Consider the following 17,591-nt stretch of genomic DNA (forward strand, 5'->3'; position numbering starts at 1 on the left):
CCTTACAATGCTTAAGGGCAAGAAAAAGAAATTTGGCCACCAAGGAGGCTGTTGTTCCAGTAAACTTGTTCAGCAAAAACAAAACCTGTCTTTCTCTGGCTAGGGGGCTAAGTTGGCATAGGAGTGGAGCTATAAGTTTTTGTCTAAGATCTGTGTAAAATGGGCAGACCAAAAGAATATGTTCAGTTGACTCAACCACTCCCAGGGCACAAGGACAAAAACTCTGGGCATATGGGACTCCCCTGTACCTTCCCAACAATACCGCCGATTCCAAACATGCCAATGGATGGAAACCTCATTCCCTGTACATGAATTATAGACACTGACACAGAACTATACATATAAAAACCATTTGGGGTGGGTGGTCAGCTGCAGACATGGTTGTGGGAAAAGGATTATCAGTCTGGCTTCAGGACTAGTTTCAGAACCGAAAGAGCCTTGATGTCAAAGGTTTATGTCAGGAGTGGAGAACCGGTGGTCATCCTTGATGTTGTTAGACTACAACTGCCATCAGTGCCAGGTGGCATGGCCAAGGATCTGGGTTGGGAGGGGGGCACAGATTCCCAAAATGGTCAAGCTGTTATCTCTGTGAAGCTCACAAGGAGGACATGAAGCAATAGCCGTCTCCTGCCATTGTTCCACAGTGAGTGGCATTCATTGCCACTCAGGTTGCCAGTTACATGACATGGCAAATAGTCATTGATGGAGATACCCTCCAGCCCAGGGGTCACCAACCTTTTTAGGCCCATGGGCTTAAATACGGATTATTGAGCAAGTGTCATAGGCACCACCTCCTCTGGTCATTTCTCTCTCTCCACCTGCCACCTAAGTAAATAACCTGATCCAGTAGAATGAATCTGAGTTTTGGAAAGCACATAGAGCAGAAGGGTGAATTGAGAAAGAGGGTCACTCTTCCAACTTCCTTCTTCAGCTCTATGTAAACTCCCATCACCAAACGGGCAGTGAGCAAGACAGGGGAGCTCAATGGCTTTGGAAGTGCCTGGAAAAGATTGTGCCCACAGGCGCCATTGCCCCAGCCACTACCCACTGCTTCTGGTCTTCCCAGACACATCAAAACATAAGAACATCAGAAGATCTTGCTGGATCAGGCCAGTCCAGCATACTCTTCTCACAGGAGCCACCCAGACGCCCTTTAGGAATTCTGCAAGCAGGACCTGAGCACAAGAGCACTCTCTCCAGCACTAAAGTGTGTGTACATAGCTCTTGGTGTGCTGCCCTGTCAGGATGAAGCCCTGCACCAGCCAATGCTGTGCCCCTGAGAGAAGTGCCTGGCGATGACCTACTTTTCTTCTTCTTCTTCCGCCTCTTTCCCCTCTTGCCCAGAACAGCAGAGGACTCGGAGCGCACTGAGGAGCTATTGATGCTGGCGCTGTCAGATTCCTCCCGTTCCTCCTCCTCGCTCTGGAAGGGAAGCCACGTGGTTAGCACTGGGGACCCTCCTGGCTACCAGCCCATGCCATCCGCCCCCAACCACAGCCGCACTCCCTTCGAGATGGCAAAACCTTCTAACATTAGACAATATAATTAAGGGATGCATTACAGCAATCAATGCGTATCTCCTCGTGCTGCCTTTCAGCTTGATCTACTATTTTCCGTGAACCTACATAGGGAAAAGATTTTGAGTGCTCCAATACGATTTTGTGGAGCAACTTGTTTTCCATGCTGTTCATAGCAGAACTTGGGTTCCCTTAAAACTGAAGCACCTAAATGCTTAGCCCTGGAGCACACAAAACAATTCCTCCTAGGTCTTTTTCCTGTGTGTCTTCTCCAGAGGAACCCGACTTGCCTCCTTCCACTCTGATTGGCTCCAATCAGCACAGAGGGTGAGAAGACTTCTTCTCGTTGGCTAAAAAGCTCCCCCTTCATGCTGATTGGCCAGCCCCAGGACCCTGGAGACCTCTTCTCGTTGGCTAAAAAGCCCCCCCTCATGTTGATTGGGCAGCCCCAGGACCCTGGAGACCGTGACCCAGCTTCAGAAAGAGTAACAGAACTTCAACCCTCCACACCCCTAGACCACTACACCACTGCCCGCCTCTCTTTGAACAAGAGCTATCCAGTCTCAGAAGTAGTGACTTAGTGCAGTTGTGGAGCAGGCATGAGGATGCGAGGAAGCTGGGGAGGTCAGGGGACTGCCACTATTATTGCAAAGGTTGTGGGCATGTGAGGAGTGATTCTGCACATGCCCAGGAACACCGGGCTTTAGTACAGACAGGAGCTTACTTACCGAGGAGCCCTTTTTCCTCTTGTTGGCGATTCCCCCAAAGCGGAATTTCAGAGCCCCCACTTTCTTCCCTTTCCCTTTCTTCTTGATCTCTTTGGTGTTCTTAATTTTTTTCCGCACGCCGGGACCTGCAGGAACATAGAGGCATTTGCGATGGAGACCACCTGAATTTCATTACCTCTCCTGAGCCCTAAAATCCCAAGTACTTTCCTCGTTTGAGCATTCAGCAGTTATCAAGAGCTCAAAACTTTCCTGGGCTTCTCTCTCCCTCTCCCTCTCCCTCTCCCTCTCCCTCTTTTCTCCAAATTTTTGTTGGCCTTAACACTCCCCCAGCCCTCATCGTTCTATTAATCACAGCTAGCACATCCATTCGCATTCTTCCACCCCATTTTACCCTTTCCCTCCTTGGTTTTGGCTTTCCTGATGGCGGGTGGTGGTGGCAGCAGTTGCTGGGGGCTGATGGTCAGTGGCGCCGGAGCTATGGCAACGGTTTCGACAGCCGCCGCTATGGCAGCTGCAGCAGCAGCAGCAGAGCTGCCTTTGAAGGGGTTGTTGGCGCTGAACTCCCTCCACTTGGCACCCAGAACAGTCATCATCTTGGACATGGGGATTTTGGGGTTCCTTTTGGCAACCAAAGGTCTGGAGAAGAAGCAGAAAGGACAGTTAACAGAAATCCAGGACACCAGTTAAAGTCCACAGACACACCAACACCAGACCAGATCAAGCCAGGCAGGGAACGGCATTACCTACCTGAGAAACTGGCTGAAGGCCTTGTAGTTTGTCAGCATGTGATAGTCTTCTTCGGAAAAGGCATAGTCCACGTCATCCAGACCCCACTCCTCCATGAGCTGAGCCGAGGTCTTGGGCTCCTACAGGAAAGCCAAGAGCTACAGTGAAGCTTCCCCACAAACTTCTGCAACTTCCAAGGCAGAGCTGGGTGAAATGCTTAGCAGACAGCATCACAGAGGAGTCATAGAATTGTAGAGTTGGAAGGGACCATGCTGGAATCCTGCCCACAGCCATCCCTGGGTGGGCTTGTACCACCAACCTTCTGGTTAACAGCCGGACACACTAAGCCATTCACAGACATTCCCCCACACACCTTCCCACGGAGTTGAAGCAGGCACACTCACCTGGCTGTAGTCATCCTTGTACCCATGGCGTTCTGGTGGCTGCTGTTTTAGAAGGGAGGGAGACATGGTTAGTGCCTCTTCAGAGGGAAGAAAAATACCTTGCAAGCATACCATGCTCCATTAAGAAGCTCCGTATGACTTTCTTGGAGCTTCATGTCTCATGAGGCCAGATCCTGATTAGCTTCAACAATGCTGGGGCATCACAGACCCTTCCCTGGACCCCAAAAAAGCACACTCCCCAAGGGTCCTTGGTGGAAACCAAGCAGTTCAAAAGCCCACCCATAGGGCCATTTGCAAGCCACAGGGGCACAGGGAGCCAGTGTAGTGTAGTGGTTTGAGTGGCAGAATAGAATCATAGAGTTGGAAGAGACCACAAGGGCCATCCAGTCCAACCCCCTGAATAGGAGAATAGGAGCGGAGAGACCAGAGTTCAATTCCCCCACTCGGCCATGAAGTTCACTGAGTGACCTTGGGGGCCCATCACTGCCTCTCGGTCTAACCCACCTCACAGGGTTGTTGTGGGGATTAAAGGAAGAGTGGGAAGACCACCTTGACCTTCTTGGAGGAAAAGGTAAATGCAATCAAAATAATGATAACAATTGCTGCCCGTGGTTCTTTCTGGTCACCCTAAGAGATGGCAAGCCTGAGACATAAGCTGCCAGGGATCAGCTCTTGTCATGCCAACACACTTGAGAAGAAAACCATCGCATAGACAGTCCTAAGATAGGTTTGGGTGCCCATGGCTAACTCAAATTCACATACACCAAGTCAAGGATGTTCCCATATGGGTACCACGCACACACAGGTGCATGTGTACACAGAGCCTTAGTCTGTAGTACTAATGTGATGCCCTCTCCTTACCCAGCCCCATCACAGCACCAAGCTGCTGGTTGCCACATCCCAAGATATCTAGAGTTGAGGGTTACTTTTAAGCCTCCTTCTTCGCTCTCCTCCTCGTTCTCCTCCTTCTTTTTCCTCTTGGCCTTCTTCTCCTTCTTCTCTTTCAGCTTCTTCTTCTTCTTCTTGTTGGGGGAATAGTCGCTGCCTTCACTCTCTGAATTCTCTCCAGCTTCCTCTTCGTTTTCGGAGATTTCATCCTCGTGGTTCCCCTACATTTTGACAAAAACAAACACGCGTGCATGAGTTAAAGGAAGACGGGTCATAAAATTGGATGAGGCAGATTCATGGAGGAGAAGGCTATCCATGGCTACTCTGCCTCCACTGTTGGAAGTGGTAATGCTAATGGTTTCCGGTTTCTGGGAGAATGCTCTTGCATTCAGGTCCTGCTTGCAAGTTTCCTACTGGGGCATCTGGGTGGCCATTCTGAGAACGGGATGCGGGACTAGATGGGCCACTGGCCTGATCCAGCAGGCTGTTCTTACATTCTTATGTTCTTAGGAAAAGAGGCAGAAGGCAGAGAACAGTCAGCTCTCCTGTCAGCAATGGGACTGCTTAACACACACACAACCCCCTCCTGGGCAGCTTCAAAGGCACGTCTCTGATTGTTAAGACTGGGAGGCAACTTTCTCTTGTTGTTATTATTGTCATTAGCTGCCCTTCAACAGCAGATCCATGGGCAGGTGACAGCCATTTTAAAATTCAGAATTAAAAAACAGTTAAAACATATTCCATTCACAAGAATAATCTGTCAAACTTGTGCAGTTAAAGTTTGCTTGTCTGTGTAAAAAGAAAGGAACCACTAGATTACAAAAGAAAAACCTGACCAAGTTGCAGTCAGTGGATCGAGGATTATAAATATGATCCAAAAAAACAGGGATGGGGATTCCTGGGGCCTCTGGGCATTGTTAGACTCCCAATTCCCATCACCTCCAGCCAGCATGATCAATGGTCAGGGATACATTTGTGTCATGCAAGCACTTGATATTGTCTTGAGCGTATACCTTAAATGTAATGTGAAAACTGTTTTACTCCCTCATGGCCTGGATTTATGGACTACTTGAAATGAGGCTGCATTTTAAATTTTAAATTTTAATACTGTATTTTAATCTGCATTTTAATTAATTGTTTTTACATTTTATTGTGGTTTTGTTGGTGTGAGCCGCCCTGAGCCCGGTTTTTGACTGGGGAGGGCGGGGTATAAATAAAATTTTATTATATTATTATTATTATTATTATTATTATTATTATTATTATTAAACTGTCTTATCCAGATGCACAGACTTATGCCATGGATCCAAAAGAGACCAGGACTGCTTTAGAGCAACATTTTTGCAGCCTCCCTTTCCATCTGACAAAGGCCACAAGCACATGCTGCACCAAGAGCTAGCAGTGATAAAGCCAGGAAGATTTCAGCACCTTGGACAGGGACAGAAGCCCAGAATGGGGCAGACCCAACTGCAGCCATCCCCAAACTTCGGCCCTCCAGATGTTTTGGACTACAATCCCCATCATCCCTGACCACTGGTCCTATTAACTAGGGATCATGGGGGTTGTGGGACAAAACATCTGGAGGGCCGCAGTTTGGGGATGCCTGCCCAACTGCATCCTCTGGCACAACTGGAATGCTCTGCATAGGAAGTCACTGCCACTGCCCCGCTGCCCCGCAAATCCTGAAGCTTTTAGTGCTGCTTGTATTTACAGCTGCTGCACAAGCACCAAAACTGATGTGCAAACATCTGGCCGATGATAAAGAGTCTAGAAGCCTACGTAAGACAATCGAGGGAGTTGGGTATGTTTAGCCTGGAGAAGAGAAGACTGAGAGGTGGCATCATAGCCATCTTCAAATATCTTAAGGGCTGCCACATGGAAGATGGAGTAAGCTTGTTTTCTCCTACTCTGGAGGGTAGGACCCGAACCAATGGAATCAAATGACAAGAAATGATATTTTGACTAAACATTAGGAAGAAGTTTCTGATGATAAGAACTGTTCTACAGTGGAACCAACTCCCTCGGAAGGTGGTGGACTCTCCTTCATGGGAGGTTTTTGAACAGGGGTTGGATGGCCACCTGTCAGAGATGCTTTAGCCGTGATTTGTGCATTGAAGGGCCTTGGTCTAGATGCCCCTTAGGGTTCCTTGCAACTCAACAGTTCTATGGTTCTATAGTCATGATTCCACTCCATCCAGTGTTCCACGCATGAGTGTCTTGGTTGAAACAACAAATGATGGATTCCCCCCCCCCCAGAATGCCAACTTTCCATCACAGCTTAGCACAGGGGGCGGCAACCTAAGGCCCATGGGCCACAAGCGGTCCATGAGGGTCATTTAACTGGCCTACAAGCTGCCCCTGAACTGAGCCACCCGCTTGGCGAGTCCCCATGTGCTGCGCTAAACTGGCACGGTGCAGGGACTTGCTTCCGCGGCGCCAAAAATCACGTCTGCGCATGTGCAGATGCCGGAAATCACTTCTGCACAGATGCAGGCGCTGGAAATCGTGGGCAGGCACGCTCACACTCACACACACAATCCGGCCCATGGAGGGATCTCCACTGGAGTGAACCGGCCCAGGCGACGTAAACCTTGCCTACCCCTGGCTTAGCATGAGTGAGAGAACCTGGGGCAGGGCTATGCAGATGAAAGGGGTGTGGATATGCAGACCAGAAGGGCTGCATTCTCAATGGCCTGGGGGGCATAGCTGCCAAGTTATCCCTTTTTTAAAAGGATTTTCCCTTATGCTGAATAGGCTTCCTCGCGAGAAAAGGGAAAACTTGGCAGCTATGCTGGGGGGGGGGCTTTCACAAGAAGTACAGAGCAAATTCACCCATGACCTGAGAACATCCCTTTCTTTTCCCTCAGATTGTGAATGGTACCATCTCCAGCCTGCAAATATTTGAGCATCCCTGGACCAGCGCACAGCATGACCAGATGGATGTTCACACTTGATATAAGCCCCCAAATCTCAATCTAGGTCCTTCCTGATGTTTTGGACTAGCCTGGGCCCATGGGAGTTATAGTCCAAAGTATCAAGAGGGCACCAGGTTGGGAAAGCTGGATCTAAATCATGAGTATAGAAACACACAAAGACAGCACTTGCTAATAATTCTGTGTCCTTCAAGTTTCCCATTTAATAAGGGGGGGGAAGGGGGAGAGAGAGAAATCTACTGTTGCTTTTCGCTGGCGATATGAACAGTTATAATTTAGGCCTGAATAATTGGTTGCCATGGTAATTTCTGCAGAACTGACTGAAATCCCATCTCTCTCTCTCTCTCTCTCCCTCCCTCCCTCCCAACAAGGACTTCCATCTACATATGTTCAGACTCGAACAACAGCCTGGTTATTTTATGTCAATACATCTCCCTCCTGTTCAGGTTATGCTGTTGAGAGCGCCAGTGGAGAACAATCAACAAATGCATTTGGCTGCCAAAATGGCAGGCATTGAGACAAACTAAATCTCGCAATCTAGATCTAGAATGAGGATTCGGGGGCGGGGAGGGGGCTTTCACAGATAAAGATATACAGATGAAGGGGAGGCAGAGGAGAAATGAGCTCCCCATTAGATTAGGGCCTCTCCCCTGTTGCAATCTTACTGCCCAGTCATGCCACCCTATGTACATACTTTTGAGGTGGAGGTCTTAGCTGCACCTCCACTCCTGTCCCCGCCCCCATCAAAGCTCCAGTATTTGGCTGCTCTGTTCCTTCCAGCCTTCACACACCCATTGGCAATTCAGCCATTCCATTCTGCTTTTCAGACTGCATCTCTGGTTCAAGGAATTTCCCTTCCGCCTTGTTTCCTCAGAGTTGAGCCTGCGGATTTTATCTCCATTCCTGGCAATTCATCCATCTATCTTCCTGGGGTCATTTTACTTTTGAGGTGAAGGTAGGAATCAGGTGGGTCCCAGTTTTACACATCTGCTTGGCATATTTTCTATCAGCCGCCCACTCTTCCTCTCGGCTTCCCCTTCTCTCTCTCTCTCTCTCTCTCTCTCTCTCTCTCTCTCTCTCTCTCACACACACACACACACACACACACACACACACACACACAACAGGTCACATCTGCAATGATACATGTATCAAGAAGGGTTTGCGGCTGCAGGGTATAGTACATAATCCACACTATAAATTTTTTATTCTTTATTCTTCAGTAAGAGCTTGTTGGCAAAAAAAAAAAATCCAGTACGAAAGGTCTGTCTAAAACATCATCTAATATTGAGCAGGAACAGCTCCCACCAAAACTCAACTGGTAAGGAGTTCCACAGGGCACAGCCCATCACACTAAAAGCTTGGAAACCCAAAAGCTCCCCATCCGAAGACAGTAGACCTCATATGCAGGAGTTTCTAGGGGCCCCTCGCCAGCACCTCCACTTCAAAGGATCTCAGGGCCCTGCTGCCAACCGTAATTATTATTTTAAATTAACTGTTAATTCATATACTGCTTAAAGTGGCAAGCTAGGCTTCAGAATGGACAGTTCAGAGCCTGACAGATCAGTATAAGGCAGCTGTTATCTGTATGCACAAGTCCTGGGTAAGATCAGCTCCCGCTAAAAATGGGTGGCGCCACTTGCATGAAGAAGCATTGCAGGGGGTTGGACTAGATGATCCCTGAGGTCCCTTCCAACTCTGCAATTCTATGATTTGATGAACCAGCTTTATACAAAACCAAGCCATTGGTCTGTCTGGCTCAAGATTTTGCCCCCCAGCCTGAGGATCTCAAGATGTTCTTGGACCAAAATTCCCATAATATCTGACCCCTGGTCATGCTGCCCACCCCATTCTTAGTAAAGAATTGGATAGACTACTGTATGCACCTTCTCCATTCTTCTCCACAAACAGAGGAGCTAAATTGAAAGACAGAGAAATGGATACTTGGATCCAGCCTGAAGTACCGTTGAGAGGACCAACATCCCTTCCCCCTTGCAACTTGTTGGATCAAAATAAGGAGCCGCCCAGCCTAGTGTTCTGTTCTCCAAAGGTGTTCAGCCTCTGGGAAGATCACATGCCAAGATTAGTCACTGGATTGTGCTATGGCAATAGTCCAACGGAGGACCAGATAAACTAGCAAGGTGTTCTGTGTGCTAGTCAGTTTTGCCCATTTCTTTGAACTAGGAAACGTTCCACTCGGTGGCTCATGGGAGGACTGTAGCTCTGGGGTGGAGCACCCACCTGGCATGCAGAAAATCCCCCGGGAGAGTTGAGAAAGACCCCCATCTGAAGCCCTGGAGAGCCAGTGGCAGTCAGTGTTAGCCCACCTCCCTGAACCTCTTGCCCAGCAGAAGTTGCTGGACTTCTGATTCCCATCAGCCCCAGCCAGCATGACCAATGATCAGGGGTGTTAGGAACTGCAGCCCAGAAACATCTGTAGGGAACCAAGTTCAGGAAGGGGGGGGGGACCTAAACTCAGAGCTGCTGCTGCTGAGAATCAGTTTCAACAAGGGTTGACGTGTGGACCTCTTTCCCTGCTCACACACACACACACACCAGTTTTGAGAATGGTGTTCTGTGTCACCACCAGGGAGACTGCCACTGTTTCCCCACCCATCTCTTCCTCGTGTCGCTCCCACGCACGTCTGTGCCGTCAACCGATGCAAATTGCTACCAGAATCCAGAGAGGAGAGACAGGCAGATGCAGAAGCCAACACTTTTGCTAATTAGAGCAACACCGCAAACGCTCACCCAAACAAAGGAGGCGTTGCCCACATGCCCAAGCAGCTTCAGAAGCATGAGCAGGAAATCTATACATTCATTTCTGTCATGGGAGGGTGTATCCTTTTTAATTTCGTCCATGTGTCTTGCAAGACCATAAAACTCCCAGGGTGAATGTGGGCTTCTCTCTATGTGCATCAAGAGCAGAGACCCCTGGCCTTGCTTGGTGAAACATGCCCCTTCTTTCCTAAGCTATATAATGTCATTCTGCAGCCAGGACACTGAACCTTTAAAATAATAACACTATTATCATTATCATTATTATCATTATTCTGCACAAATTCCAAACATAATCATGTGTCCTTGATGCAAATTAAGGGCATTTGCATTGCTGGGCATAATTTGTTTTCATTTCCCTGTAAAGAATGTATGTAGAGAAACATAGGAAGCTGCCTTATATGGAAACAAACCATTGGGCCATCCAGCTCAGTACTGTCTACACTGACCGGCAGCACCTCTCCAGGGTTTCATGTTTTATTATGTTTTGTATATGCTGTAAGCTGCCAAGAGTGGCTGGGGAAACCCAGACAGAGGGGTGGAGCACACATAATAAAATTAAAATTAAAAATTTCAGGCAAGCGTCTTTTCTCATTGCTAACTGGGGAAGCCAAGGATTGGATTTGTGACCTTCTGCATGCAAGGCAGTTGCTCTCCTGCTGAGCTACGGTCTTCCCCCTGTTTCAAGGTAAGGAGGCATCAAAGGCCCTCTGACTCTTGAGAGCCTTATTCCCTTCCAGCTTCCAGGATTTCTTCTCTAGGCATTGTCCACACGCTTCCGAGCACTTCTTCGCAAGGCTAGAAACTTGCTCTGTTGGAAAACAGTGATGCCCAGGAAGCTGGGTCCTGCCTGTGGAACTGTGGAGTGTGGGCAGCCGTCCGTCCTGTCATCCCGCTCTCTCCAAAAAGCATCCCCCAAGGTCCTTTCCCCTTCCTTGGATGCCCCATCCACAGACAGAGCATGGTTGGTACGCAGCAGTGAGCTGCCAAGATTTACAGCCAGCCACCAGGGACAAACTGTAAATGAGGTGCTGCAATGCAGCTGGAGTATCACACGGAGAAGGCCCAAGATGCTGGAGAAAACACTTCCGGTAAGGTGGAGAGGATGGGGCAGAAACAGCCACATCAGGATCCTGCCTTCACGCAGATCTGAATTAGTGCATGCATATTGTGTGAACACCTTGGCCCTTTCCTCAAACTTTCCTTTTAAAAGCTAATTCTCGTGCCAAGAGGTCCAGGACATACATACATCAGCAGCACCTGCCAATACTTTGCAAATCCAGATTTCTGCCAGAGGGAGGTTATTCTGTGCAGTGGGGCCAAGAAAGGGCAACCAAAATGATCCAGGGGGTAGAGATGTAAAAAAAAATATATGACCCCATAAGGAAAGATTGCAGTGTTTGGGACTTTATAGTGCCAAGGTGAGTAAGAGGCAACTTCACAGAAGCTTTAAAAAAATGATGCGTGGCATGGAGAAAATGGACAAAGTTTATCTCCCTCTCACATAACTCTGGAGCTTGTGGACATCCAAGGAAGCTGGATGTTGGAAGATTCACAGGAAGAAGTGATGGCTACCAACTTGGATGGCTTCAAAAGAGGATGAGATGAAATCATGGCAGAGAAAGTTATCAATGGCTACAAGCCATGATGGCTGTGCCCTGCAGAAATGCTTCTGAGTGTGAGTTACTAGAATTCACAGGACTTACCGAATCATAGAATCGTAGAGTTGGAAGGGACCCCAAGGGTCACCATCCAGCCCTCTGCAATGCAGGAATTCTTGACAGATGGCCGTCCAGCCTCTGCTTATAAACCTCCAATAAAGGAGAGCCCAATGAGCTAAATTTGCCGTGGGCATCAATTTCAGTGGGTCTACTCTGATTAGGTCGAATGTTGACTACAACCCATTATGGTGCTGAGGCGCCTGCCATGCAATCTTGAGACTGGGGGCTCACCCATACCTCAGCTTACTGTGAACTGTGAATCCCTCATGACTCCTTTAATTCCCTCTTGATCTCTACAAATACTGTTCTCCTCCCTAAATTGTAATGTCCACAAACAGCTGAACTGCAAGCACTGCTTTACAATGACCCAAAGCAGGCATCCCCAAACTTCAGCCCTCCAGATGTTTTGGACTACAATTCCCATCATCCCTGACCACTGGTCCTGTTAGCTAGGGATCATGGGAGTTGTAGGCCAAAACATCTGGAGGGCCGCAGTTTGGGGATGCCTGACCCAAAGCCTCACATTTCAAAATGCGATTGCATCCTTAAAACTGCACGTGTGCAATTGCAAAATGCATGGATTCTTTGGGGTGGGTTTTTGTTGTTGTTTTGCATATTTGCAAAGAGCACAAGTCTACCTCTCTGCTGAGAAACCTTTCCCATTGCTTTGACCTTCTTGTAGCAGATTTCCTTGCAAGGGAAAGGAGCTGTTATTGTGCACTTTGCGTAACATCAAGCCCTTTCCTTCTCTCAGCTAAACAGCTGGTACACAGGAGGAGACCCAGAGGGCTGGAGGGATGTATGGCTTTGGGGCCTGAAGGGTCCTCATCGCTGACATAAGCCAATTCAGCATTTCTGAAGGTACATACACTATCTCAAGATAAACTGGACAATCATGCAAGTGTGGACCTCTTACTCCTGCTTTCCTCATCCCAGAAAGCCCAAGAAAACCTACCTCCTTCTTCTTCCTCTTGACTTTAGATGCCTTGTTCTCCTTCAGCTTCTTGGCCTTCTTCTTCTTCTTCTGGGTGTTCACCTGCTCCTCGGGATAAAACTCCTCCAGATCTTCCAGGACTCCATCCTCTTCTTCTAGACCAGGAAGGAAAGGGATCAGTGAAGAAACTGGGATCCAGGAAACAGCTGTTTTAGCCGTACACTTAATCAGGCCTCAACAGCTGCCTCTCCCCATACAAACCGACCCGGACCCTGCAATCATCACCTGAAGCCCTTCTCCATGTGCCTCCTCCGTGAGAGGTCCAGAGGGTGACAATAGGAGAACAGGCCTTTTCAGTGGTGGCTCCCTGCTTGTGGAATGCTCTTCCCATGGAGGCTTGCCTGGCATCATCATAACATACTTTGAGGTGCTAGGCAAAACCATTTCTTTTCCCCCAGGCCTTTGGCACAATATTCCAGCACAATATTGATTCTGCCCGTTGTGTCTCTGCATGATTCATGACTAGAGACTTGACTTCTTAGCACCAGCCTTCAGTGTGAGGGGGTCATTCTGCTGCTTGTCTACATCAGGAATGATTGTCCCACCCACTAATTTGCCAGTGCAAATGCAGCAGAGGGGGCCAGGTCCAGAAAGGGTACTCATTCAGAGATGCGGTAGGGGTGCTCCTCTGACGCTCCATCATTCTGACTCACTGTCGTTAGAGTTTGCGGCTCCAACGCACTCTCTCACACACATACAGCCAGCAAGTATGAAATAAAAAGTTCAAAACCTGCAAATACATTGCCAACCTCACAGGGCTGTTGCAGGAATCATGGGGCCAATGCTAAGACACGCTTTGAACAAGGCCCAAAATGTGCCTAGTGCAGCCCTTGATGAAGTTAAGGTGATCTGAGTTTTGTCAGTGCCTGCATAGGAGACCACCCCATGTATGCCGGCTTTGAATGAAGGCAGGTTATAAATAGGTGCAGAGTGCTGTTACAGTTCTGGTGCAGCAGGTGGCCTTCAGTCACAGGTTCAGGTGAGCTTGTGATAAAGTAGTCCAGCATCCTTTTCTCACAGTGACCTGCCAAATGACCCAATGGGCAAGCCACAAGCAGGATCTGAGCACAATATCACTCTCCGCTCCTGCAGTTTCCAGCAACTGTCAGAAAGTTCTTCCTCGTGTTTAATTGGAATGTCCTTGCTTGTCCACTGGTTCGAGTTGTACCCTCTGGAACAGCAGAAAACAAGTTTGCTCCATCTTCCATGTGGCAGATATTTGAAATGGCTATTATATTTGAAGATAGCCATTTGTCCCTTCCCGAAACATTCTTCAAGGGCAGCGCTATGAAGAGTGCCTTATAGTAATCTAAGCTGGATCTTGCCAAGGTAATAGTCACAGTGGGTGACTATTATTGGATATCCAGGATCAGCGTTTAGATCCAGCAATTATAACCCACATTCTTGAGGGGGAGTGCAACCCCCCTCCCAAACATCTTGCATGACTAACCCTGCCTCTGTCCTTAAGGCACAGAGCCATCATCTGTATTATGGGGACAACAAGACTGACCTACTTTACAGGGTTGTCGTCAAGATTACTGGCAGAAGCACTTGAAACACGCAAAATGAGAGGCTTGAAAGTGTGTGTGTCCCTGCAGCAACATTGCAGAAGTATTTCTAGTGCAGGGGGTGCAGGACTTCAGAGGTTCCCCTGTAACTCAAAACCGCCTCCCCATAAAACAGGACAAATTGTGCCAACTGTTGAAGTGTTAGTTCATTAAGGAACTTTTTTCTTCAAGCAGTTTGAAGCAGAAAAGGAGACATTATTAGGCAAAGCACCCAAAGACCAAGCAAAAGGACAACCATGTTATTTATGAGCATCCTTTGGAGACCAATATGGTAACCTGTTAAAACTAGCAAGGCAAGCTTCCAGGTCACTAAGACAGGAGTGAACAGCTGAGAGCCCACCTAGTGGACTTTGCTAATTAAGTTTCAGAGTTCACTATAAGGTAAGTAAGTAGCAACAGCAGTGAGCATCTTTGGCAGTTTCCGAAGAGGCCTAGAGACAAATAGACTGAGGATATATCCAGCATCACTTTAGAGCCAAGTGGGGCCCTCCCCATTTCTCAGAAGGAAACCCCAGGACACTGAACGCGAGACATTTATAAAATTTATAGTTTATAAAATGAGTTTATAAAATTTATAGAAGTTTATAAAACTATGCATGTCATAGAGAAAGTGGCCAGAGATAAGTTTTCATCCCTCTCTCGAAACACTAGAAGTCGCCCAATGAAGCTGAATGTTGGAAGATTCAGGACCGATAAAATAAAGTCCTTCTTCATGCAGTGCATTGTTGAACTGTGGAACTCACTCCCACAGCAGGCAGGGGTGGCCACCAACTTGAATGGTCTTAAAGGAGGATTAGAAGAAAAAGAATATCTGGAAGAGAAGGCTATTGCCTTCTTGGTAGGAGGCAGTGATCCTTCTGAATGCTACAGATGGGGAGAGGCTGGTCATGGGCTTGCTGGCTTCCCACAGGCTTCTGGTTGGACTAGATGAGCCATTGGGGATGACCCAGCAGGGTTATTCTTATGTTCTTAAATGAAATTGAATGGAGGATGAGTTTTAGGAATTCCCTGAGGTCTCTCTGGAGACAGAATACCAGATCAGAAGGACCACTGGTCACCTGGCCCAGAGGGGAACACTTTCCTAGGATGTCCCACCAGGCTCACAAAGGCCTCCAAATAACATCTGCTACTTGTCGAACGTTACTTACAACCTGTGCTCAGGCTTGGCAGGAAACCCCATCGATTTCAGGAGGGTGTGTGCAAATCACCGCCCTCCCTCTGAATAGGCTTACTGAGGACAGCTATTAGCTAGAGGGGGGGGGGGTGAGGTAGCACACTTCTAAACTCCAGAGGCTCAAAGAGATGTGGAGAAGATGGAGAGCTGATATTATAGCCATCTTTCTGCTGCTCCAGAGGGTGGAAGCAGAACCGACTACTAAACCTTAGGAACAACTTTCTGAGCTGTGGAAAGGACTCCCTTAGAAAGTGGGGAGGTTTTTTGAAACAGAGCTTGGATTCAGAGTCAGGGATTCTCCAGCTGTGACTCCTGCATTTTAAGGGGTTGGACTAGATGACCCAGCGCGTCCCCTCCAAATCTACAATTTTATTATTCTAGTGGCTTTGCCCTGCTGCATCCAGACTCCAGGATCGGATGGAGATGGAGAGAGGCGCCCAACAAGCCTTTGGATAAGCTAAAGGGAGCCTCCATGGGCAGGGACAGTCTACCTGAAGTAGATGATCAAAGAGAGAAAGGGGCCACCACCTCAGGGCCCTGTTTGGGAGAGACCCCCCTCCCAGCGTGGGGGCGATCTTGCAGGCCACCTTGGAGAAAGGCGCCTGATCCAGTGGGGCTCCTCTTTGGGCTGTTTTGGGGAGAGAGGTGCACCTTCCCATATGAGCCCCCACTCGGGTCGGGTTTTGGTTTTTTTTTTCCTTCTTCCTCCCCACGCTTTCTCCACCTACCTGACATGTCCTCCGCGATCTGCGGCTCCTCCGCGCCGCGCATCGCTCCGCGGGCCGATCGGCGGCCGCCTCCGCCCGGTGCGCACGTTGCGCTGCGGAGGGCGAGGCAGCGAAGATGGCCGCTGCAGCGACTGGGGAGGGATGGAGAGGGGGTGCTCGAGAGCCCGGCGCGCGGGAGGGGGGCAGAGATCGGCCCCTCTTCTTCTTCCTCCTCCTCCTCCTCCTCTTTCTCGCCGCTGCCTGCCCCGCCGCGATCCGCAGCCGCGCAGCAGGAGGAGGAGGAGTGCGCTGGACCCACCTCGCACAAGCCAGCCCGGAGCGGCGGCCGCGCACACATGCCCAGGCGCGCGCGCTGACGTCCAGTCTGGTTACCTTGGCAACCGCATCCCATCATTTTGGGTACACCGGCGGCGGCATCTCTCTCGGTAGAAAGGCAAAGCAAGCCCCCTCCCCACCCCACCCCCAAACACGCACAAACGATCCTCCAAGAATCCTCCTCGTGGAGATTTTTACGCACAGGAAAGTGAGAGGCGCCGGGGGAGGAAGATGGGTTGGCGTTGAGAGGGTTGATCCTGCAGGGACAATGCGATATGAGAAAAGGACCACAATATTTCTGAGGGGAGATACTTTGATTTGGCTTGGCATTTGCTTTTGTTTTTAAAGGACCATTTATGTAAGTTTTTTTCTCCAAAAAGCCGTGTCAAAGGCCCATCAAGGCTAGAGAACTAGTGGTGCCATCATGGTTAGAGTCCAGGCTTCAAATCTCCTCTTGGCCACTAAGCTCACAGCATGACCTTGGGGCCAGCCATTCACTCCCTGCCTAATCTACCTCGCAGGGTTGTTGTAAGGACAAAGTGGGGAGGATGCCACCTTGAGCTCCTTGGAGGAAAGGTGGGATCTCAATGTAACACATAAATAGCAGTCCAACTTCCTGTTCTTGCAGTGGGAGATGCCTGTGGGGAACCCACAAGGGGGACCCAAGCACAAGAGCACCTTTTGCCCAGCCGCGATTCCCAGCAACTGTTATTCAGGGGTCTGCTGCCTGCAACAGTGGAGGCAGAACATAGCTATCAGAGTTAGTAGCCATTGGCAGCCCTCCCCTCCATGAATTTGCCCAATCCTCTGGGTTGGTGGCCATCACTGTCTCCTGTGAAAGGGAGTTCCATAGTTCATACGCTGCCAGAAGGAAGACTTCCCCTTATCTGTCCTGCAGCTTCCAGAATTCTTGGACACCCCTGAGCATTATGAGAGAGAACTTTCTACAGTTCCATCATGTCCCCTCTTACTCACGGAAAGTCCCAAACTCTGCAACTTTTCCTTGATCAAACCTTCTCCAACTCTGCAATGTCCTTTTTTGAGGTGAGGTGACCAGAAGAACTGCAAACAGTACTGCAAATGCGCCATATGATGTCGAAAGTTTCAGTTCCTTTCC

General features: G+C 48.9%; 1 protein-coding gene across 1 annotated transcript in view; it reads right to left on the reverse strand.

The window, feature by feature from the left end:
- CHD5 (chromodomain helicase DNA binding protein 5) overlaps positions 1-16,968 on the reverse strand; it is a 59,520-nt gene extending 42,552 nt beyond the window's left edge. Inside the window, exons 1-10 of the mRNA XM_060276468.1 lie at positions 16,946-16,968; positions 16,634-16,731; positions 16,160-16,290; positions 12,651-12,851; positions 4,302-4,484; positions 3,376-3,417; positions 2,993-3,111; positions 2,637-2,881; positions 2,246-2,370; positions 1,305-1,422 (exon numbers count right to left, since the gene is read on the reverse strand). Coding sequence (XP_060132451.1) covers positions 1,305-1,422; positions 2,246-2,370; positions 2,637-2,881; positions 2,993-3,111; positions 3,376-3,417; positions 4,302-4,484; positions 12,651-12,851; positions 16,160-16,290; positions 16,634-16,731; positions 16,946-16,968 — 1,285 coding nt within the window. The remainder of the gene's footprint in view (positions 1-1,304; positions 1,423-2,245; positions 2,371-2,636; positions 2,882-2,992; positions 3,112-3,375; positions 3,418-4,301; positions 4,485-12,650; positions 12,852-16,159; positions 16,291-16,633; positions 16,732-16,945) is intronic.
- Positions 16,969-17,591: the final 623 nt, after the last annotated feature.

This window comes from Zootoca vivipara, chromosome 6 (assembly GCF_963506605.1).
Source record: "Zootoca vivipara chromosome 6, rZooViv1.1, whole genome shotgun sequence".
NCBI lineage: Eukaryota > Metazoa > Chordata > Lepidosauria > Squamata > Lacertidae > Zootoca > Zootoca vivipara.